A 22,204-nucleotide genomic window follows, 5' to 3' on the forward strand; every position below is an offset into this window, starting at 1 on the left:
CCAAAATGGACAGGAGGGGAGCGGCTCCCCTTCAGGGAAGGGACATTGGGGAGCAAGAGGTGCGAAGGTCAAGAGAGTCTAGCCTAGGGGCCAGTGGTTGTAAATTAATAGGGACATCAGCAGACATGGATTAAACGCTTGCAAAAAGCAACAATAAGGATAATTTTAAAAGGGGAAATAGTCTGTAAGCATATATGTGTAATGTGTAGTGGTTGGAATGTTTAAAATATCTGTGCAGTATATCACAAGGTTAATTGTTTAGTAGTTGGAAAATTGGGTAAAGGGATCTGGAATGTAAGAAGATTTGGTTTATTTAAGGAACCAGAAGAACAGGTGGAGGGAAGTCCGAGGATTTGGGGGTGGGTAAATATGTTTTCTCTTTGGTTATTTTTTTAATGTTAATGAGAAATGTGTGGTGTAATATGGTATTGATACGATGTGTGTATATTGGATTTTTATAATTGAAAACTAATAAAATAATTTAACAAAGAGAGAGAGAGAGAGAGAGTCTAGTCAAGCCTCCTTTTCTCACCGTGGCCAACCAGAGGCCCAGTGTGGGAAACTTGCAAGCAGGATTCGAACACAGGAGCACTCTATCCTCCATTGCTTCCGATTGTTGAGGCAGGCCAGAGCCATCCTGCCTAACAGCCACAAATTTGTCTTTGGAACCCATCAAGGAGTGTGGCCTTCGCTGCCTCCTGGTGGGAGGGAGTTCCACAGTTTAAATGTGTTCTGTCTCCCTGAATCTCAGCTTCACCCTGTCTGTCCACAGGTTCTAGCATCATGAGAGAGGGAGAAAATGTCTTCTCCATTTTTTCCATGCCAAGCATCTCTTTGCAAACTTCTCTAAGGCTGCCTGCCTACAACAAATGTGCTCTGCCCTCCCCAGTCGGAGGCAGCCATGCTTCTGAATGCCAGTCACCGGCAACACAGGCTCTGTGTTCGAATCCTGCTTTCTGCTTTCCCTTTGGGGCATCTGTTCAGCCCCGGTGAGAACAGGAGGCTGGAGCTGATGGGCCCCTGGCCTGATCCAGTGGCTGCTTCTTCTGTGGGGCTGTGCTTGGAGGGAGAGGTCATGGTGCCAGAGGTAGGTCTGGGGTGTCCTGTCTTCTGTGGGGATTTGCTTCCTGTGTGTTGCTGACCTGAGACTCATTCCCCTCAGGCTGGCTGAGCTCCAGGTGGTTCTCCGGCGCCGGAAGACATTGGGCCCCTCTGAGAAGATGGCCACGATCCTGGCACAGCATCTGGCCTCCCGGCCGAGCGAGGACAACAATGGCCCTCCTGGACATGGCCCCCCAGCAACGCCAAGGCCCCAAGGTACTGGGCACAGGGGGTGGGGGGGAGGGGAGGCTGGAAGGCGCTGGAATGGCCACCTGTTCTGTGCAAGGATTGGGGCCCTCCTCTGCTTGGGAAGGAGGGGAGTGTGGAAGCTTGTGGGCTCTCTTGTGCTGTTTCTGTGGCCAGGAGAGAGCCGCTTTCTCCTGTAGCCCAGGGTGCGAAATCCTCAGTGCTGTGCAGAGTTAAGCTGTGGGACTCCCTGCCACAGGAGGCAGTAGTGACCGCTGCCTTGGATGGCTTTGAAAGAGCTAGAAGAAGGAAGAAGAGAAAGCTTTTGAGGGCTCCTAGCCAGGACGGCTCTGTTCTGCCCCCACACTGGGGAGCAGCACCGCTTCTGAATCACGGTTGCCGGAAGAGTTGCTCTTGCGTTCGAATCCTGACTTCAGGATTCCCTTTGGCCTGACCCAGAGGCTCTTCTTGGCTTCTTCAATGAGCCTCTGGCAATTGCGGAGAGGGAGGGCCAGAGCCCTGACGTTATTCTGGGTACCTCCTTCCCCCCCCGCCCCGTTGCCCCAGGCAGTTTCAGACGGGTTCCCATGTGCAGCGCAGTCCCCACCCCTCCGGATCCGGCAATTGTTCTGCACCCCCACCCACCCCCACTTCTGCCTGAGTTTTTCCAGATGACGTCAGCCTGGCCTGCGATGGGAGGGTGAGGCCTGGCTGGCTGGGGGGAGCGGGACAGATCTGCTTTCTCCCCCCCCCACAAGCCAGCTTCCTCCCTGGGGAGCCTGTTCGGAAGCCCCACCCCCTGTTGCTGCCTGGGAGTGCTCTGCTCAGCCACTCCAGAAGGGGGGGCGGGGGGCAATGCCTTTTACGCACCCCTCCCTCTCTCCAGAAGAAAAACACCCACCTTGTCACCCCCTGGACAACCTCATGTTTTTTTCTTGGGGGGGGGGAGATGAGCTCCTTCTCCTTCAAATGTGAAGCAAGCAATGTGAACTCAAGACTTGGGAAGATGGAGAACTTGGGGTGGGGTGGGGAGCTAGGGGGGCTGCGGCTCCTTTGGCACAGATGTTTGCCTCCTTCGCCCCCCACCCACCTGCGTTTGCTGGGAGTCTTTTTACGGGGGGGGGGGGGGGTTGAACAGCTGGAGCCAGTGGGGGGGGAGATTCCAAGGCAAAGCTTCTTTGAGTAGATCCAGCAGCTGGAGGAGGATGCGGGGGGGGGGGCGCTGCTGCATGGGCCCCTCTCGGCGCATTTGAAGTCGGGGTGGGGGCCTGCCTTCATATCCTCGGTGAGGAGGGGGGGAGGGAGCAGAGGAGGAGAGAGTCTCCTCTCTTGGGGAGGGGGAAGAGACCTCTCGTCCCAGGAGCCAGCTGCTGAGGTAGGTTGGGGCAGGACTCTTGGGGGGGGGGCTCCTTCTGAGCTGACAAGTGCAATGCTGAGCAAGAGCTGACTAGTTCTCCCTCGCAGGGGGGGGGTGCTACTCGGGTTGCGAAAGGGACAGGACTGCTGGACGGCGGGGGGGGGGGCGGGGATGTGGCTGCTCTGGGAACTTCGGCAGAGGCTGCTGCTTTCCTGCTGGCACCCGGCTTTGGGGGGGCGGAGGCAAGGAGGGCGGCCCCCGGGTGGGTGCCAAGCCCAAGCAGCGACGCTCCATCTGGGCTGCGGAGAGAGCAGGCGAAGAGTTAACACTCCCATCCGTCGCCGTCCCTCGTAAACATTGTTATTGGCCCACCGCCCGAGGGCCCCCCCCGCCCACCGCCCACCCGACTGCTTTCAATTAGCTGGTGGGTCCGTGAGCTTCTGCGGTGGGTCGCCGGCTCCCCTGCCTGCTCGGCTCCTCCGCCCGTGGCGCCCTCTTCTGCGCGGGGCCATGATCCCCAGCCGCCACGGCCGCCGGCGCTCCTTCCTCCCGGCGGTCTCCCTGCTGCTGATGCTGCTGCTGCTCTGCCGGGACCACCTGCCTGCCTGTGCCCAGAGGGTCAAGGTCCTCTTCACCCCCATGATCTGCCGGGTGCACTGCAGCAGCGAGGGCCACTGCACCAACCGCTGCGAGAGGGGCAATGCCACCACCCTGTACAGCGGGGCGGACGCCGGCCCGGCCGAAGGGGGACCCGGGTTCCGTGTCTGTGAGTATTGCAGCAGGGGGACCTGGTGGGGGGCTGGCACAGATCAGGGGTGGGGCAGGCAGGGGGATGCAGCACTCTGCCTTGGGCAGTTGGGAGCAGGACCCCCGGCTGCCCCGATGGATAAGGGGTCAGCCTCTTCCATCAAGTGCCCTTCTTGGATGGCGTGTGCCACCCGGCATGCTCCGTGCCCAAGTCACAGCCTCCTGCGTGGTTCTCCCTGCTGTGCCAGGCACAGCTTTGCCCCTCACCTGGCCCTGTGTCTTGTTGCTGAGGTTTGTGGCTACCCCGCCCCCTATTTGGGCTAGGAGAAATGGGGGGGAAGGGGGCTTTCTGGTGCCCTGGCATCCTTTGGTCCTTTTGCAGGTTCACTGCCATGGGCAACGGCTTCCTCCCCTTCCTGGAATGTGGTTTCTGTTTCCCAGGAACAGAGAAGGGCAGAGCTTCTCCCCCCCCCTCCCTCTGCCACTTGACCAGATGTCCCCACTAGCTGGTTCCCCCCCCCCCAGTGCAAGGATCCCCTCCTTCCCTCCCTCCTTCCCACCCACCTGCCAGCTGCTGCGCTGGCACAGGGTCACTCCCCGCTCCCTCTTCCCTGTCTAAAGCTGGGTGTTTGTGTGTGGAATTGACCCCAGGAAATGGGTCTGGGGGTCATGGCCTCTGCGGCTGCGGTCAGGCGGGCAGATGGGATTCTCCAGCTGCCCCTCCTGCGTTGCATCCCTTCCACCTCTACGGTCAAACTTTGCAGGGGGGGGGGGCTGGGGGTGCAGATCTCTCCCTCCCTAAAACCTGATGTTTCTGGGAGTTATATGAGTGGCTGCTGAGTGACACCTTGCAGGGGGGGCAGGGACTCGGGAGCCAGGGGTTCGTTGTTGTCCGCCCCCACCTCCTAGAAGGCGCTGAGGGTTGGTGGGGGGCCTGCCTGCTTCCCCACCCACGTTAACCCTGCGAGCGCCTTCTCTTCCTGGCGCCCCACGAGGGTCTTCTCTTGACCCCCGGATGCCGGCAGAGGCTCCTTCGGGGGCTGGAGGGAGAGGATGCGGCCAGCTGGCACAGAGCCCTCCCTCCGCCAGATGGGCCCAGCTGCCTCTGGCGGGCAGCCAGGGGGCCTGAGCTCCATCCCCAGGCCCAGAGGAGGCAGGCAGGGGGTCTCTGCAGCCTCAGGGCCACCCTGTGCCTCAGTTTCCCTCTGCAGGCTTGGAGAGGGGTGTCCTGCACGCTGGAGGCTTGGAGAAGGGTGGGGGCTGTTGGGGGGGGCGCCTCCCCGTCCTCTCCTCCCTGTTGTGCTTTGTGATGCTCCACAGGCTGAGCGTGGGTGGGTGTGCAAAGCGAGGCGTGTCCTGGCGTGCCTCTCCCTCTCCCCGCGTGTCGTGCCTCGCTGGCTCTCCGGAGCAGCGCCTGGTCCTTGCGCGGGGGGAGGCAGCGGCGCCCCAGGAGGGGACACAGCTCATTGACGTAGTCTACAGTTCACGGGGGTGGGGTGGGAGGGCTCTTGCGCTCCTGCCTCCGCCACTCCCAGGAACATAGGAATCCGGCCAGCGGGTCCATTAGCTCAGAAGACACTGGCTGGCAGCAAGAGCTCTCCAAGGTTGCAGGCAGAAGAGTTTCTCTCAGCCCCCCCCCCCCCGAGATTTGCCCCATAGCTATGGCTCCTCCCTACAGCCTGTGGAGGGTCAGACCTGACCTCCCTGCCCACCCCCCAAAATTTCTCCTGCTCCTGAAGACACTTGCAGTTCACATACTACCACATTGTTTCTACCGTGGGGGCTCCAAATGCTGCTAATAATAATAATAATAATAATAATAATAATAATAATAGCCCACCCATCTGACTGGCTTGCCTCTGCCACTCTAGACAGCTTCCAACAAATATCAAAGCATAATAAAACACCAAAGATTAAAAACTTCCCAATACAGGGCTGCCTTCAGATGTCTTCTAAAAGTCAGATAGTAATTAATTTATCTCCTTGGCATCTGAATGGAGGGTGCCACCACCAAGAAGGCCCTCTGCCCGGGTGCCTGTAACTTCGCTTCTGGCAGTGAGGGAACCAGCAGAAGATCCTCAGAGGGGGACTTCTGTGTCTGGGCAGAACGATGGGGATGGAGGCGCTCCCTCAGGTACACAGGGCAGGTATGCCAGCCTTGCTCTGCAGCCCCATCCAGGGGCGTAGGGAAGGGGCAGTGGGGGCGGACTGCCCCAGGTCTCATCCCCGGGGGGTGACATCCCCTGGGCGGATCACCGCCCCACCCCCACCCCCCCAGGCGCCAATCACAGCATGACATGTGCGCTGCTTCAGGTGCCCAAGTGGCTAGCTCCGGTGGGGGCTGCCATTCTGCCAGAGCGCAACAGAGGGACTGAGGGGTCCCTGGCACAGAACCCCCTTATGGCATCGTGGAATTGCAGGGTTTGGGGGGAAGCCAAGCGTCCTCAAGTCTGACCCCCGCACTGCAGGAATCACAGCTGAAGAATCCCTGAATGATGGGGAATCTGCTCCTCTGTTGAGTGGCTCTTCCTCCTCCTCCTCTTCCTCCTCCTCCTCTTCCTCCTCCTCCTCTTCCTCCTCCTCCTCCCCCACCACCACACCCTTTCTTGGCCAGGGGGATGTGCAGCTGAGGCCCTTTCCTGGTGAGCAAGAAGGCAAAGTCCTTGCCCTGATCCTCCTCTTCATGTGGTCCAAAAGGTTTCCAAAGGGGGTGGGGAGGGGCTAGCAGCGAAGCCTCTGTGCCGCCTTCTGGGGGTCTCACAGACTGAGCTGGCTGCCCTTTGCCTCATGGGGTCAGGCCTGAAAAGGAGTGAGTCGTGGGCATCCTGGAAGCTTTATGTCCCCCCTGGTCTAAATTTTGACCGTCAGAAGTAGACAGAGGACAGCCCGCTTTGGCAGCCAGGAGTCACATCCGGGGCTGGAATCCTTCTTCACGCAGGGCACAGTTAAACTAGGGAACTCCCTGCCACAGGAGGCAGAGGTGGCCACCAACTGGGATGGCTTTAACATAAAGTCTTGGAGGAGAGGGCTATTGATGGCCACGATGGCTCTGCTCTGCCCTCCATGGTTGGAGGGAACAAGGCTTCCGAATGCCAGTCGCTGGAAACCACAGGAGAGGAGAGCGCTCTTGAGTTCGAATCCTGCTTGCGAGTTTCCCACAATGGAATCTGGTTGCCACTGTGGGAAGCGACTGCTGGACTGTATGTCCCCCCCCCCCCCGGCTCTTCTTATGGAACCTCCAGCTCCAGAAGCAGTCTACCTGGAATCCTGTGTTCTGAGGGGTATTTGGCTCCTATGAGAACAGGACTAGATGGTTCTGATTTCAGGAGGCTCCTCGGATGTTGTGTTCTGCCCCTGCCCCGGAGTGGCCCCCACCAACCTGGAAACCCCCTGCCCCAATGTTTTGAACTACAATTCCCACCAACCCTTGCAACTTAGAGCTGTGCTGGTGGGGACTGGTGGGAGCTTCTATCTGCAGGGGCCCTGTTTTGTCAAGGCTGTCTGGGTCACTCCGTCCCCCCCCCCCCCAAAAAAGATAACATTTATTAAGGTTTCGAGTGTTGAAGTGCAAAGCTGGAGCAGCTAACGAAACGAACCAAAACTGACAAGCCAATAACGGAGGCAGGACCTGGGTGGAGGTCAAAACGAAAATGATGAGGAAAATATGCCCAAATAGCCTTGCAGAACGTAGCATAAATAGACACAGTCTCTTCTTTATGTAAGGAGAAATAAACACGGAGATAATATAAACTGGGCTCGAGGCTACAATTACAGCTTCCATATGTCCAGCGAGGCTGGAGAAAGATGGAGAGATGCAGTTGCCTGAACATCAGGAAGAACTTTCTGATGTCGAGAGCCGTGTGACGGGGGGATGGACCCCCTTGGAAGGTTGCAGACTCTCCTTCCTTGGAGGTTTCTAAGCGGAGCTTGGCGGGTCTTCTGCCGGGGGGGGGGTTCCATTTGTGGCTCCTGCATTGCGGGGGATCAAGCAGGGTAGAGCCCAAGCGCAACCCCCCCCTCTGGTGGAGCAGGAGGGGAGGTTTTCATAGAATCTCAGGATGTTAGAATTGTAGAGTTGGGAGGTACCCCCAGGGATCATCTAGTCCAACCCCCTGGAAGGCAGGAATCGCAGCTGAAGAATCCCTGACATCCGAACTTAAAAATGGAAAGCGTAATGCTGGCGGTCAACAAAAGAGGTTCAAAGACTCTCCAAAGGCGAATCTTTAAAAATGTAGTATAAACACCGACAACTGGGAAACACTGGCCTGCGAGCGCTCCAGTTGGAGAACAGCCTTGACCAAAGGTGTCATGGGCTTTGAAGACACTCGAACTCAGGACGCAAGGGAGAAACGTGCTAAGAGGAAGGCATGCTTGGCAAATCCACACCGTGATCAACTCCCGCCTGGAAACCCATGTCCCCACTGTGGAAGGACGTGTGGATCCAGAATTGGCCTCCACAGTCACTTAAGGACCCATTGTTAAGACCATGTTCAAGGAAGACCATCTTATTCGGCTACAAGGGATTGCCAAAGAAGATCAACCTCTGCTTAAAAACCTCCGATGAAGGAGAGTCTCTTTTGAGGGAGTCTCACGGCTCTGGCTGTCACAAAGCTCTTCCTATTGTTTAGTTAAAATCTCCTTTCTTGCCGTTTGAATCCATTGTTTCAGATCCTGCCTCCTGGACTTTTTTACTTGGATTGTTTTGGTTCCAGAGAGCTTTGGAAAGGCAACATCAGCCGCCCCAGTCCTTGTGGGAGCCTTTTCGGTCAAAGGGACAGCGGGTGGTTGGGGCAGGATGGGGGGGGACGACACCTGTCCCTTCCTTTACCCTCAGCTCAGGTTGACGCTGGTGGGGGGGGGATGAGTGTCCTGCCTTGCAGGAGGGGTTCTGTGTGGTTCTCTCCAAGGACACAACTTGCAGGCTGCTTCCTGCCATGACAGCTTTTCCAGAGAGAACAAGGAGTATAGGATGCCGTTCTGCCGCTGAAGGACTCTGTGAGGCTCAGAAGCTTACACATTTCTGACGTTAAAAAGAGGGAGAGCTTGGGGCTGGACTCCGTTGTGCCTGGTCTGGCCTCAGAGAGCAGGGATTGGTTCGCAAGAGAAGCCCCCCCCCCCGTGTTGCTTTCTTAATCTGCTCCGTCGCTGGTGCCCGGCTGGTCCTCCCGCCTCCCGCCCTGCCCTCTCCCCATGCCAACTTCACCCTCTGCCTAATCTGGCCTCCCTCTGACCGCGGCCCAGCTGGCTGGCCTGCAGACGTGCCCTCTCAAAGGCCTGGCAGGATCTGTCCCTTCCCAGCACCACCCAGACGGGCGCAGGGCAGCCAAGAACAACCGAGACTGTCTGGCCGGCCTCGATTGCGCCTGGGAATGTGGGGCAAGTGGCCCCCTCCTCCAAGAGATCTGGCTCCCGCCCAGCCCCGGAGATTGGGGGGGGGGGGCTCTGCACTGCAGGCCAAGTGGGCACGGGGTCCCGTTGCTCCAAGCAGGGAGCTGGCTCAGGAGTCCACAGTGCCAGGCAGTGTTGTGTGTTAAAGGACAACCTTGTTTTCCTGCATTCTCCACCCCACCCCCTAAATCAGCCCAGTTCACATCTTGCAGATGCGTGTGTCCCCCCCCCCCCCAGGCCGAGTGTTTAGAAAAGCACATACCTCACTGTGACTCTGGCAAGCGAGCCAAGCCGCACGTTCTGGAAGAAGTCCATGTGCCCCCTACCCTGTCCCTCCAGGGGAAGGTGGGGTGTCCTGAGAGCAGAGACTTCCTGCTGACTTGGCAGCCCAGACCCCACAAAGGGGGAGAAGCCAAAGACTTTTCCTAACGCAAGCACACAGCTCCCAAACCCCAAAAGGCAGCTGGGCAGAAGACTTGCGGGATGAGGCTGAGTTTTGGCAAGCCAGATCGGGACACTGGAGTTGCCGTGCTGGTCCCATGTATAGCAGGAGCCTGGAAGTTCCCCCCAGACTCTCCCCTCAGAGACTCACACATGAATGGGGGCAAACAGGCATGTCGACCCCCAGGGAGCTGCAGGAATCTCTGTTGCATTGCAGTGGGTAGTGAACGTGCTTGTTATTTATTTCATAAAATTTAGGCACCGTTTGACTGTAAGACAAGAACATTCAAAGTCTCGAAGCAGTTTGCAAAAAGATCAGACGAGAAAAATCAAGCGTGGTTCACTTTAAAATGCACAAAACTTAAAACACAAAAGCCGATTAAAGTTGCCTCAGTTTTCTAAGCATCTGGGTTACGGTGCTTTCGGCAGGTGCCCAAAAGAGTAAGGTGAAGGCACCTGCGTTATATCAAGCGGCAGGGAGTTCCAAAGGTTACGTGCTGCCACTAAATGATCGAGTTCTTAAAAGCACAAATCTAAGCAGTCAGGTGGGGGCGCCTTTTGGGTAAGGAGATCTCGTCCTGCTGGGGCTCTTTCCCACTTGGGTGTGTCTAGGATCGAAGTCATTGTTTATTTTTTTTTAAAAAATTACATCCCACTTTAAGAATCTCGGAAGAGTCCTGCTGGATCAGGCCAATGGCCCACCTAGTCAAGCATCCTCGTCTCCCAGTGGCCAAATTTCCCTAAGAACCCAGGAATCTAGATAGACTGCCTCTGGAGCTGGAGGTTCCATCAGAAGAGCCTGTCTGCTGGATCAGGGCAATGGGGGCCCGTCTAGCCCAGCAGCCTGTCCTCACAGCAGCTGAGCAGATGCCCACAAGCAGGAGCTAAGAACAAAAGCAACTCTCCCCTCCTGCAGTTTGCAGCAGCTGGTACTCAGAAGCTTTTGTGGTCTCCTGCAAGGTGGCAATAAAATTAGCACACCGTAAATAAAAGGGATTTCCGGTGGCAGAGGCAGCGGCACCGATGGAAAGTGTTAAAAACCCAGGTTCTCCTGCCGCCTGGATAAACAAATAGTCATCCAAATAATGCGTGACGTGACGGGATCCTGACCTTATTTTCATGGCGCACTCCAGAAATGTGCTAAAAGTCTGAAAAGGGGCGCGTGCAGTGGAACAGCCTATGGGCCTAGCTTTGCCAAAGTACCATTGGTCCTGAAACTTTAAACCTAGCAGCCAGAAGTCATGAGGGTGAACCGGAAGCAGGCGAAAGGCCGATTCAATACCACACTTTGTCATAAGAGCACCAGGGCAGCGTTCCTTAATGAGCTTGATTGCATAATCCAGCCACGCATATTTTACTGAGCATTGCTGCCGAGGAATAGCGTCATTTACTGATCTGCTTTTTGGGTATGAAAAGTTATGAATCGTGCAGAACTCACCTTTTTAGGCACGATACCCAGAGGTAATACTATAAATTTAGGAAAAGGGGCTCCGGGAATGGACCTGCAAACCCTCCCTAAAAGGCGCTCTTTGGAAATCTTGTGGCATCTCACGTACAGACTTTGGGTTGGGGGGTGGTGGTCAATGTCGGGGTGCCTACCGCTGGGATATGGAACCTTCCCGGAAGCCACTCTCCAGGTATTTTGCCGCCTCCCTGTTCGGGAAGGTGAGGGGGGTAGGGAAAGGAGAGGGTTATTTGCAGGCATTATTTTTTGTGTGGCCGTGAACCTCCAGAGCCGACCTCTTTTCTTTCCTGGGTTGACCCTGAGCCACGAAAGCCTCGGAAAATTTTCTTACCCCGGAAGCATTTTTGTGGTAGGGTGAGAACCACTGCAAAGGCACCATTGTTAAATGCCCCACACAATTTCCTTGGCACCCTCCACCATGACCCTCCACCCCCCCCCAGGGGGGAACCCTGGGTTTGGGGCGGAGCAGGTCCTCTTTTGCATCTGCAACCTCTGGACCCCCGGGGGGGGCACAATGTCGTCAGCTGCCCCCTCCCCTGAGCTGCGGGGTTGAGAGCGATCAGGGACCCTGGGGCTCTCTCTTCCTTCCCCCTCCACAGAGTGGTGTGTCCCCAGAGGCTTCCCCCCCCCCAGGGGAGAGTCTGCACCCTGGACTGAGAGTCGGCCTTTGCACACATGGGGGTCCAAAGAGCCAAGGGGGCCTCTGTCCTTGGAAGCAGCTGCACCTAAAGGGGAGGTGGGATTATTATTATTGTTGTTGTTTAGTCGTTTAGTCGTGTCTGACTCTTCGTGACCCCATGGACCATAGCACGCCAGGCACTCCTGTCTTCCACTGCCTCCCGCAGTTTGGTCAGACTCATGTTGGTGGCTTTGAGAACACTGTCCAACCATCTCATCCTCTGTCGTCCCCTTCTCCTAGTGCCCTCCATCTTTCCCAACATCAGGGTCTTTTCCAGGGAGTCTTCTCTTCTCATGAGGTGGCCAAAGTATTGGAGCCTCAGCTTCAGGATCTGTCCTTCCAGTAAGCACTCAGGGCTGATTTCCTTCAGAATGGATAGGTTTGATCTTCTTGCAGTCCATGGGACTCTCAAGAGTCTCCTCCAGCACCATAATTCAAAAGCATCTATTCTTTGGCGATCAGCCTTCTTGATGGTCCAGCTCTCACATCCATACATCACTACTGGGAAAACCATAGCTTTAACTATATGGACCTTTGTCGGCAAGGTGATGTCTCTGCTTTTTAAGATGCTGTCTAGGTTTGTCATTGCTTTTCTCCCAAGAAGCAGGCGTCTTTTAATTTCGTGACTGCTGTCACCATCTGCAGTGATCAAGGAGCCCAAGAAAATAAAATCTCTCACTGCCTCCATTTCTTCCCCTTCTATTTGCCAGGAGGTGATGGGACCAGTGGCCATGATCTTGGTTTTTTTGATGTTGAGCTTCAGACCATATTTTGCGCTCTCCTCTTTCACCCTCATTAAAAGGTTCTTTAATTCATCAAGGTTGTGTCATCTGCATATCTGAGGTTGTTGATATTTCTTCCGGCAATCTTAATTCCAGCTTGGGATTCATCCAGTCCAGCCTTTCGCATGATGAATTCTGCATATAAGATAAATATGCAAACTTATAACTTATTATTATTATTATTATTATTATTATTATTTAAACTTACACACCGTCCTATGCCTGGAGGTCTCAGGGCAGTTCACAAACAAGACCACAACGTACAAAATAAATAAATAAATAAAAACAACCCAAAAGAACGCCCCCAAAAAGATGTCAATAAGACCAACCAAAGGCCTGGTTAAAAGGAACGTTTTTGCCTGGTGCCTAAAGGTGTATAATGAAGGCGCCAGGAGAACTTCCCTGGGGAGAGCATTCCACAGACGTGGGAGCCACTGCAGAGGAGGCCCCGTTCTTGGGTTGACCCCCTCCGGACCTCTCAAGGAGGCGGGGTGAGAGTGATGGGGAAGGTGGAGGGATTTATTTTTTGTTACATTTATTTTATTGCGTTTATAGCCCTGCTTTTTCTCCAAGGAGCTCAAGGTCCTCCCTCTCCTCCTTTGACTCCCCACAACAACCCTGCGAGGGAGGCCAGGCTGGGAGGCAGCGGCTGGCCCCCAAGGACACCCTAGGACTGAGGGCAGAATTTCAAACCAGGTCCTAGTCCGGCGCTACCCACTAGGCCACACTAGCTCTCTCTTCCAACTAGGCGAAAAAGGAAAACACCCCACCGGATTCTGACTGCTGACCTGCTCTCTCTCTCTCTCTCTCTGCCCCACAGTCCTCTGCCCCCTCATCTGCCAAAATGGGGGTGTCTGCCTCAAGAAGGACAAGTGCCTCTGCCCCCCCAGGTGGACAGGGAAGTTCTGCCACATCCCAGCCCTCCCTCGGCCCCACGGACAGCAGACGCCCTCTCGCCGCGAGATCAACGCCCAAGCCGAGGGGGGGTCCCAGCCCATGGCCAAGTCCACCTACACCCTCCCCATCGCCAACCACCGGGAGGAGCGTGATGGTAAGACGGGGGTGGGGAGAGGGGGCGGCGTTGCAGCGGGTTGGGCTGGGTGACCCTGGGGGTCCCTTCTAGCTCTACCACCCTGTGATTCTAAGGGGAGTAAGTGAAGGGGGGAGACAGGATGGAGCCGAGTGGGCAGGAGGTTCCAGAACACAGTTAAGTCATTTTGGGGATTTTGCCTGCCTCAGATTCATAATCCCACCCGCCCCAAAAGCATTGATATAGTAAGAATGAATAATAATTTTTATTACTGTATTTCTTCCCCACCAATCTGGCTGGGTTTCTCCAGCCATTATTCAAAAGAGTATGTTGCATGACTCACCGAGGAAGAGGAAAGAACACCATGAAATTCTAAGCAGTAACAATTCATTGCATATTTCAGCAAGATCTAATTGAAAGCAGGGAGTTTCAGGTGTCTGAGAGCGCCATCCCCCAGGTCATAAGTATCTTATTTTCCCTTCTTTTAAAAATTTTAATTTGGGGGGGGGGTTGACAAGAAATTTTCTGCACCGGGTACCACCTGACCTTGCTACGCCACTGCCTCCTTCGGGAGTGGCACCACCCACTTTGGGAATCTCGGAGTTAAATGGTGGGGTTGTTGGGGAGGGGGAAACACACCCAGCTGGGAAGCCGGTGTGAGTCTGAATCCTGTGCTGCGCGGCTTCCCGTGCTGTGAGGACCCTTGGGTGCCAACAGTGCCATACTGCGTCAAGCGCAGCCAAGACCATTCTGGTTTGAGTTGGCAGGAGAGACACCCCCACTCCTTACAGCTCAGGGATAAGAACCCCAGAAGAGCCCATCTAGTCCAGCCTCCTGTTCTCACAGTGGCCAAATATCCCAAAGAGCCCAGCATTCGAGATAGACTGTGCCTGGACCTGGAGGCTCCATTAGAGCAGTGTTTCCCAACCTTGTGCCTCCAGATGTTTTGGGACTACAACTCCCATCATCCCTAGCTAGCAAGACCAGTGGTCAGGAATGATGGGAATTGTAGTCCGAAAACAGCTGGAGGCACAAGGTTGGGAAACACTGCATTAGAGCCTGGCTTTTTGGGCACGGCTCCTGGAAAAGGGATCTCTGCCAGCGAGGAAGGGACGGAGCAGACATCCAGCGACAGAGGAGATAAATGTTTGCTGGAGGGACGCCTGGAATTCTTCTCTTTGGAGGAAGGCAGAGGGACACATTGCCTGCTTGCAAATATTTGAGGAGATATCGGCAGGAATGGGACGTGTTGTCTCTCCTCCCTGGCCCAGCCAAAGCTGCCGAGACGCAGCTGGAGCCTCAGAGGTGCAGATTAAGCAGGAGGAAGAATTGGGCAGAGGAGAGGCCTCTCAAGGGCTGTGGGCTCGGCGGAGCCTCCATGGACAGAAGCAGTCTACCTTAGAGGCGCTGGAGGGAGGGTGGGGGAGAAGCAGCAGGTGGGGCTCTGCCTTGCTTCCCTGGCTGGGAGTTTGCGAGGGGAGAATTCTAATAATAATAAATTTTATTTATATCCCGCCCTCCCCAGCCAAAGCCGGGCTCAGAGCGACTAACATCATATAAATAAGACAATATGCATAATACAATATGCAGATAAAATAGCATTCAACATTCATTAAAATAATACCGTATACGGTAGAATAATATTAAATATCAGCACTTCCAAGATTAAACAGAAATCCACTCTGAACAGTTACAATAAGTAATTTTTAAACTCCAATCAATAAAACAACAGCAAGCCACAGGGGACAACAAAATGAGAAGCAGAGACTGGAGTGGGGGGGCAAGGCAGGTGGAAAGAGGCCTTGCCTGATGGAGTCTCTCCCCCTTGTAGAAGGTAGAACTGGAAGGGACACCAGGGGACATCTAGTCTGACCCCCTGAAAGGCAGAATCCAGGGCCGGATTTAGGTTTGATGAGGCCCTCAGCTCCTGAAGGTAATGGGGCCCTTCCTATGTCCAGCTGTCCTTTGTCCACAACAAATGGTTGATGTTTTTTGTGTTGAATATATGCTATATGGTCATTTATGGACCTCATAGATATCTAAAGCCATTTGCACATAACAAATCTGTACTTTATCAAAGTAATATTTATTTTATCTTATATTTTGGAAATGTACATCCAATTTTTTCCCTTTAATTTTTTTGGGGAGGCCCAAGAGAGTGGGGCCCTAAGCTAGAGCTTCTTTAGGTTATACGTAAAACCAGCACTGATCCTAACTTGTCTGCGCTGCGAAACAGACAGAGGCTTGGGGTGGATCTTGGTCACATCTGCAGAGGCTCCTTTCGTCAATTCAGGGTGGGCCGCCCCCCCCCCCGCCCCATGGAAAGCATATAATTCAGAATAGCTGTCTGGGCAACCCACTCGGGAAGATAACAGCACAAGAAGATCTGAAAACAAATTAATTGCACATTTGGTCAAATCCCAGTCAAAACAGTCTAGCTGAATGAATTCAGCACATGGATGGGCTTGATCCTGCAAGAGCAGTTTTAACTTCTGGCTGTAGGAGCTGATCCACCCTGGACCAGAGAAGGGGCAGGAAAGCCACCTCCATCCTTGGAAGGCTTCCTCCTCTTCATTGCTCCTGGGTGAGAAAGGCAAAGAGAAAACCACTTTCTGGGGAATTGGGAGGGGTCCCCAGCGGTCATCTAGTCTAGCCCCCTGCAATGCTGAAGACTCTCCGACAGGTGAGCATCCAGCCTTGGCTTAAAAACCTCCCGGATGCCAGGAAACAGGGAATTAAGTTCACATGTGGTGGGGGTGTAAATACGTACAATTCTTTCGGCAAAGGGTGTTTAATGAGATAACAGAAATCACTTGGTTAAAGCTGACCAAAAGTCGCATAATTATCAATTTACGATGGGATGGATATTATCAATTTACGATGGGTTCTCAGGCTGTGAAGGACTCTCTCACAAATTTATGGAGAGCTGCACAAATTATGGTAGCCAGGAAGTGGAAGGGGGCAAGCGGAATATAAAATGGAAGAATACTACAAAGAGGTGTGGGATATAGCTATTAACAATAAATTAACATGTGCCATTAAGGTAGGACGGGGAATACACAGAAGAAATGATTATGAGGAGATACGGAATTTGTACTGTTGAAACGGAAAGGGGTCAAGCCATTGCAAGAGGTGTTGAAATTTTGGGAGGTTGGATAGTGGCAATGGAATGTCCTCAGTGATGGGGTGCACATTTTTATTCTCATTTATTTATGATTATTACTTGGTTAAAATAAAATAAACCTCCCGAGGGAGTTCCTCCTGCTGTGGAACGGCTCTTCCTGTTAGAAATTTGGGGAATCGTAGAATTGTGGAGCTGGAAGGGAACCCTAGGGGTCATCCAGCCCACCCCCAGCAATGCAGGAATCCTTGGTTTGGGTCTTGCCTGGTTCCCAGGTATTTGGGGGTCCCTCTCAGTCCCCTCTTCTCCGGGCTCAATGGCCCCCGACTCCTTCAGCCTCCCTCTCTGCTTCCCCCCCCCAGGTGTGGCCTCGCTGGCCAGCGTCCACGTGGAGCACCCTCCCGAAGCCTCCGTCACCATCCACCAGGTGGAGCGCGTGAGCGAGGAGCCGGCGGGGGACACCAACGCTCTCCCCCTCTCCCGCCCGGCCCTCTACAGCGTCCTGGCGCAGAGCAGCCCCCAAGACACCCCCAGCGGAGGCTATGGAGAGGGTGCCGGGTTCGGATACTGCTTCCGGCAGCTCCGCGGAGGAGAGGTACTACTTGGGGTGGGGTGGGGGACGAGGGGGAGGGGAGGGCGGAGGCAGCTGGGGCTGCTGCAGAACGCAGAGGACCAACCCCCACCCCAACTCACTTCCAACTCAGCCCTCTAGGGCAAAGAAATGGGGTCTGCTTATAAAACCCTCTGTGAATGGGGGCAATCTAGGGGTCCCCCACTGTTCCTTAAAGGGGCCAGCAGCACTTAAAAACATAAGTGGGGCCTTCAGGATCAGGCCAGGGGCCCACCTAGTCCAGCTTTGTATTCTCACAGTGGCCAAATACCGCCAAGAATTTAGGAATCCAGGTCATGTTAAATTGAATTTCAGAATGATATACAAAACAAGTATCAACCAAGGAACGAATGAATTTTTATTTTTATTTTTGATAACAACTTTTATTGATACATTTCTGTTGTTCAGTTTTCAAAACCAATAAAGCATAAAAATAGAACTTGGGAATCCAGATAGACTGCCTCTGGACTTGGAGGTTCCATAAGAACGGAAGAAGCAGGGGCGTCAACTATAGGGGCCCCTGGAGGGCCGAGCACCCCGAAAATGTTTGGTTGTGGCTGCCCAGCACCCACACCGCAGGGCCCCTGGCGTGAATTTGGGTGCCTCGCGAAGCTCTGGAAGTCATGTCCTAGGGCAACCGAGACCTTGGAGATGGGGTCGGAGGCCTTGTGATAACTGTAACCACTTGGAACCTGACTTCTGGCGCCACCAGAATCCAGGTTCTGGGGGTGCCAGGTGCGTGACCTCATGGCATCACGTCACACGCACTGGGCACCCATCACCTGGGGCCCAAGTTGGCAGAAGGAGAGCCTGGCCATTGGCCCATCTGGTCAACCAATGGGCAACCAAGTGCCTCCATAGGAAACCCACAAGCATTCTACCCGTTATCTGGAATTCAGAGGTAGACTGTCCCTGGGCCTGGAGGTTCAGTATCGGCCTCTGTAATAATAATTATATACCGGTATATATATACAGGGACCCGGGTGGCGCTGTGGTTAAACCACAGAGCCTAGGGCTTGCTGATCAGAAGGTCGGCGGTTCGAATCCCTGTGACGGGGTGAGCTCCTGTTGCTTGGTCCCAGCTCTTGCCAACCTAGCAGTTCGAAAGCACGTCAAAATGCAAGTAGATAAATAGGAACCGCTACAGCGGGAAGGTAAACGGCATTTCCATGTGCTGCTCTGGTTTGCCAGAAGCGGCTTTGTCATGCTGGCCACATGACCTGGAAGCTGTACGCCGGCTCCCTCGGCCAATAATGCGAGATGAGCGCGCAACCCCAGAGTCGGTCACGACTGAACCTATAATGGTCAGATGTCCCTTTACCTTTATATATATACAGTCGTACCTCGGGTTACGACCACCTCGGTTTGCGAACAATTCGGGTTACAAACTGCACAAACCCGGAAGTGTTTTCGCCGTGCGCGCGTGCGCAGAAGCGGCCCGCGCGGTCTGCGCATGCGCAAAGCACAAAAATAGCGCGTTGCGCATGTGCAAAATGGCGCTTCGGGTCATGTTCGGGTTACGAACTTTTCGGGGCGATCCGGAATGGATCGTGTTCGTAACCCGAGGTATTACTATGTGTGTGTATATATATATATATATATATATACACACACACACACACACACACACACACACACACACACACACACACATACACCCACCCCCACCCTGCCCTTCACGGTTCAGAAAACCGGGCTCAGGGCAGCTAACAACAAATTTAAAACACTTAATTGTGGTACGACATAAAAACAGCATAAGATACAGTATAAGAGCACGAATAACAATAAAATTCAAAGTTCAAAAATCAATTTGGGGGAAATCCATCCAAGAAACATTAGATAGTCACCAGGGCTAGCTGGCTAAATTAGTCCTACTTGGGCCAGCAAGGAGGCCAGGGGAGAGTTAGCTATGAGGTCCCAGAGTGGGTAATCTTCATAAAAAGGGGAGGAGGGGGGAAGAGAAGGGGAATAAAAGATCAGGCTAAATTCAAATGGAAGGCCAGGCGGAATAGCTCTGTCTTACAGGCACTGCGGAAGGAGGTTAAATCCTGTAGGGCCCTAGTCTCATGGGACAGAGCATTCCACTGGGTCGGAGCCATCACTGAAAAGGCGCTTTCCCTGGTGGAGGATAGTCTGGCTTCCTTAGGGCCCAGAACCTCTAAACTATGGTTTTTCATGGACCTTAAGGGCCTTCTGGCGGTTCCCTCGTTGCGAGAAGCCAAGTTGCAGGGAACCAGGCAGAGGGCCTTCTCGGTGGTGGCACCCGCCCTGTGGAACGCCCTCCCATCAGATGTCGAAGAGAAAAACAGCTACCAGATTTTTAGAAGACATCTGAAGGCAGCCCTGTTTAGGGAGGCTTTTAATGTTTAATAGATTGTTTTATTTCATTTTTCTGTTGGAAGCCGCCCAGAGTGGCTGGGGAAACCCAGCCAGATGGGTGTGGTATAAATAATTTATTATTATTATTATTATTATTATTATTATTATTATTATTATTATACCAGGAGAGGCAGTCCCGTAAATACAAGGGCCCTAAGCCACAAAAGTCAAAACCAGCACCTTCAACCTGACCTTATACCAGAAGAGCATTTGGAAGTGTATTGCCTCTGGCAGCGGGGAAGAACTCAGCTGTCCTGGCTGTGGGTCGCGCCCCCCTCCTCCGTGGGTTTGTCTAAAATCCTCTTTTACAGGCATCCAAGTTAGTGGCCCTCTGTCTCCTGCGGGAGGGAGTTCCACAGTCCAGCTCTGCGCTGCCAGAAGGGAAGCACAGCTGTGAATTCATGTGAAGTGGAGACCGGGGAGAGGGGGCAGAGAGTGGCTGAGCCCCCCCCCCCGCCACCTCTTTGGCAAGGGGGTCCGGTTGACTCATCTGCTTTGGCTGGAGGCAGCAGGTGCCGTTCCAAAGCCAGGAGAAACAGGAGTTTATGGGGCCCCTTTTGATGGGGGGGTCTCACCTCCCCCCCCTGACCGGGAGCAAAGCAGGGGGTGCCTGGAGGCCTCAGGCCCAGCAGGGCGAGGGTGGGGGACCCTGCAAGCCCTGGTAGGTTTCTCTTTAGCGAAATGGCTGGATTTCAGCACTTTGGGTTGACAGGAGGCCAAGAAACTCCAGGAAAGAGCTTCTCTCGGAGGATTGTGTCGGGGGGGAGGGGGCCGCCATCTGTGCCAAAAGAGGGGATTGTGAAATGGCAGCAGCTGGACTGGCTGGAGGAGGGGGGGCGAGTCTGAGGGGCACAGAGAGAAGGAAAGAAGAAAGAAAGACGAGACCAAGGCAGAAAGAGTGAGAGAGATCGTAGTCGTCTTCTCTATGCCGATTACAGGAACACGGCGAGTTCCACAGTTTAACTCTGTGGTGCCGTTAATAAGGATTTTCTTTTGTTCTGTCCTGGAGAGGAAGATGAGACCCCTCTTGTCTTCTTTTAAGGCAAACCCGCTTTTAGGGCTTGAACAAGCAAGGAAAAAGGATGGGGCCTATCTTATTTTATTGCATCATTATCATAGCCTGCCTTTTTTCTCACCAAGGAGCTCAAGGAGGCAATTATGGTCCTCCCTCCTCATGTATTCCCCATAACAACCCTGTGAGGTAGGTTAGGCTGAGTGGGAAACTGACCCTAAGGCCACCCAACCAGCTTAATGGCCGAGGGGGGAGGATTCGAACCCTCTCTCTTAGTCTCTCCTAGTCTGACATTCTCACCACGACACCACACAAGGTTTTGCACACTTGTGAGCAGAGGTCACTGTGTATGTATGCCCTGGGGGATGTCATGGCTCCGGGGGGGGGAGCCCCTCTGCTCTGGGGGGGGGCTGCCCTATGGGGGACCCCCGGAGGGATTATCGTGGGCCAAACCATGCCTTATCCTACAGGTGTGGACCAAAAGGTGGGCTTTTAGGGCTTCTCTGGAACAGCCAAGGTCTGGACGACGCTGGGGGGTGTTCCTGGGTTAGGACCCCACCCCCACCCCCAACTGACTCTTTCCCTCCTCTTTCAGTGCAGTGCCCCCCTGCCCGGCTTGCGCACTCGAGAGATCTGCTGCCGGGGGGCCGGCCTTGCCTGGGGGGTCCACGAGTGCTTACCTTGCGCCAACGGTGATGTGGGTAAGGTTGCCAACTGCCCCCCCACTCTCTCTGAAGAAGGGGTGGCGGCTTGGGGGGGCTGAGATGGAGGAGATGCTCGCACCCTCCTGGGCCGGTTGGGGAGGGGTGCCTTTCTCTAGCACAAATTCTTCTCCCCCACCCCAAAACTCCTGCCCTTTTGGGGAGTGGGGAGTTGCACACTCCTTTAATGGGGCTTTTGGTGCAGCCCTGAAAGTGTCGGTGGTGGGGGTGGGTCTTGGTAGGGGAGCATCATCCGGGATCTAGCAAAGGGCTCCTCCAACCACCTGCTCTCTCCTCAAAGGGGACACCAGCCCAGTGAGGAGGAACGAAGTGGCCTGCCCCAAAGGCTTCCGCCGGCAGAATGGATCCTGCGTTGGTGAGTGGGGCTGGGCTGGCCAAGGACCCCCTGGTGGGGTGGGAGACTTTTCCACCCCCGGTTCCTCCTGGCTTGCCAAGGCAGAGCCACAAAGTCCATCCTCTGGCTCCCAGGCTTCCTCCCAGGGGGGGCCTTTGCTGCCCACCCACCCTGCCAGGACCGGCCTGGATCTGCCCCCTCCCGACCTTTTCTGACACCCTCTTCCCCCCCCCCCATGGCCAGATGTGGACGAATGCACAGAGGGCAGCTTCTGCCACAACGGCGACTGCACCAACACCCGCGGCAGCTTTGCCTGCGTCTGCCACGAGGGGTACATCCTCGACTCGTCTCGAAGCAGCTGCATCTGTAAGTCAGCTACCCCTGGCACCGGCAGGGGGCATTGGGGGTGGGGTAGAGGTGGGATTCAGCAACTGGGATTGGGTAGCATAGCTGCTTCTGACCGAGGAGGCAGAGCACAGCCATTTTGACCAGCAGCTATTGACAGCCCGCTCCTCTTCCAAGAATGTGGCTAATCCTAAACCCTCCAAGTTGGTGGCCATCCCTGCTTCCTGTAGGAGGGAGTTCCATAGTTTAAATATGCGCTGCATGAAAAAGTCCTTTCTTCTACCTGTCCTGGGTCTTGTGGAAGGGAAGATAGAATCCCCGTGGCCCACGAAAGTGGGGCAAATGACAAAAGAATTGGCTGAGTGCCTGGAGTCAAAACATGGCGCTCAGCTCACCCACCACCAGGAGAGTATTCTCCGTAGCAGAGTTTAAACTCACAAAGTATATACACTGTGAAGTAAGTTTAAAATGCTTTACTCACAAAATGTTCCAAAGGTCAGATTCA

At 54.4% G+C, this 22,204-nt stretch overlaps 1 protein-coding gene across 2 annotated transcripts in view; it reads left to right on the forward strand.

Annotated features, from left to right (window-relative positions):
- The first annotated feature begins 2,834 nt into the window (after nucleotides 1-2,834).
- The window catches only part of LTBP4 (latent transforming growth factor beta binding protein 4), a 45,859-nt gene continuing 26,489 nt past the window's right edge, over nucleotides 2,835-22,204 (forward strand). Inside the window, exons 1-6 of one of the 2 annotated variants that reach the window (XM_035118512.2) lie at nucleotides 2,835-3,410; nucleotides 12,967-13,197; nucleotides 16,660-16,892; nucleotides 20,894-20,999; nucleotides 21,301-21,375; nucleotides 21,598-21,720. In XM_035118512.2, the coding sequence (XP_034974403.1) occupies nucleotides 3,155-3,410; nucleotides 12,967-13,197; nucleotides 16,660-16,892; nucleotides 20,894-20,999; nucleotides 21,301-21,375; nucleotides 21,598-21,720 (1,024 nt within the window). In that variant the 5' untranslated portion in view covers nucleotides 2,835-3,154. The remainder of the gene's footprint in view (nucleotides 3,411-12,966; nucleotides 13,198-16,659; nucleotides 16,893-20,893; nucleotides 21,000-21,300; nucleotides 21,376-21,597; nucleotides 21,721-22,204) is intronic. The other variant, XM_035118511.2, reaches the window with a different exon arrangement.

Source organism: Zootoca vivipara, chromosome 6 (assembly GCF_963506605.1).
Source record: "Zootoca vivipara chromosome 6, rZooViv1.1, whole genome shotgun sequence".
NCBI lineage: Eukaryota > Metazoa > Chordata > Lepidosauria > Squamata > Lacertidae > Zootoca > Zootoca vivipara.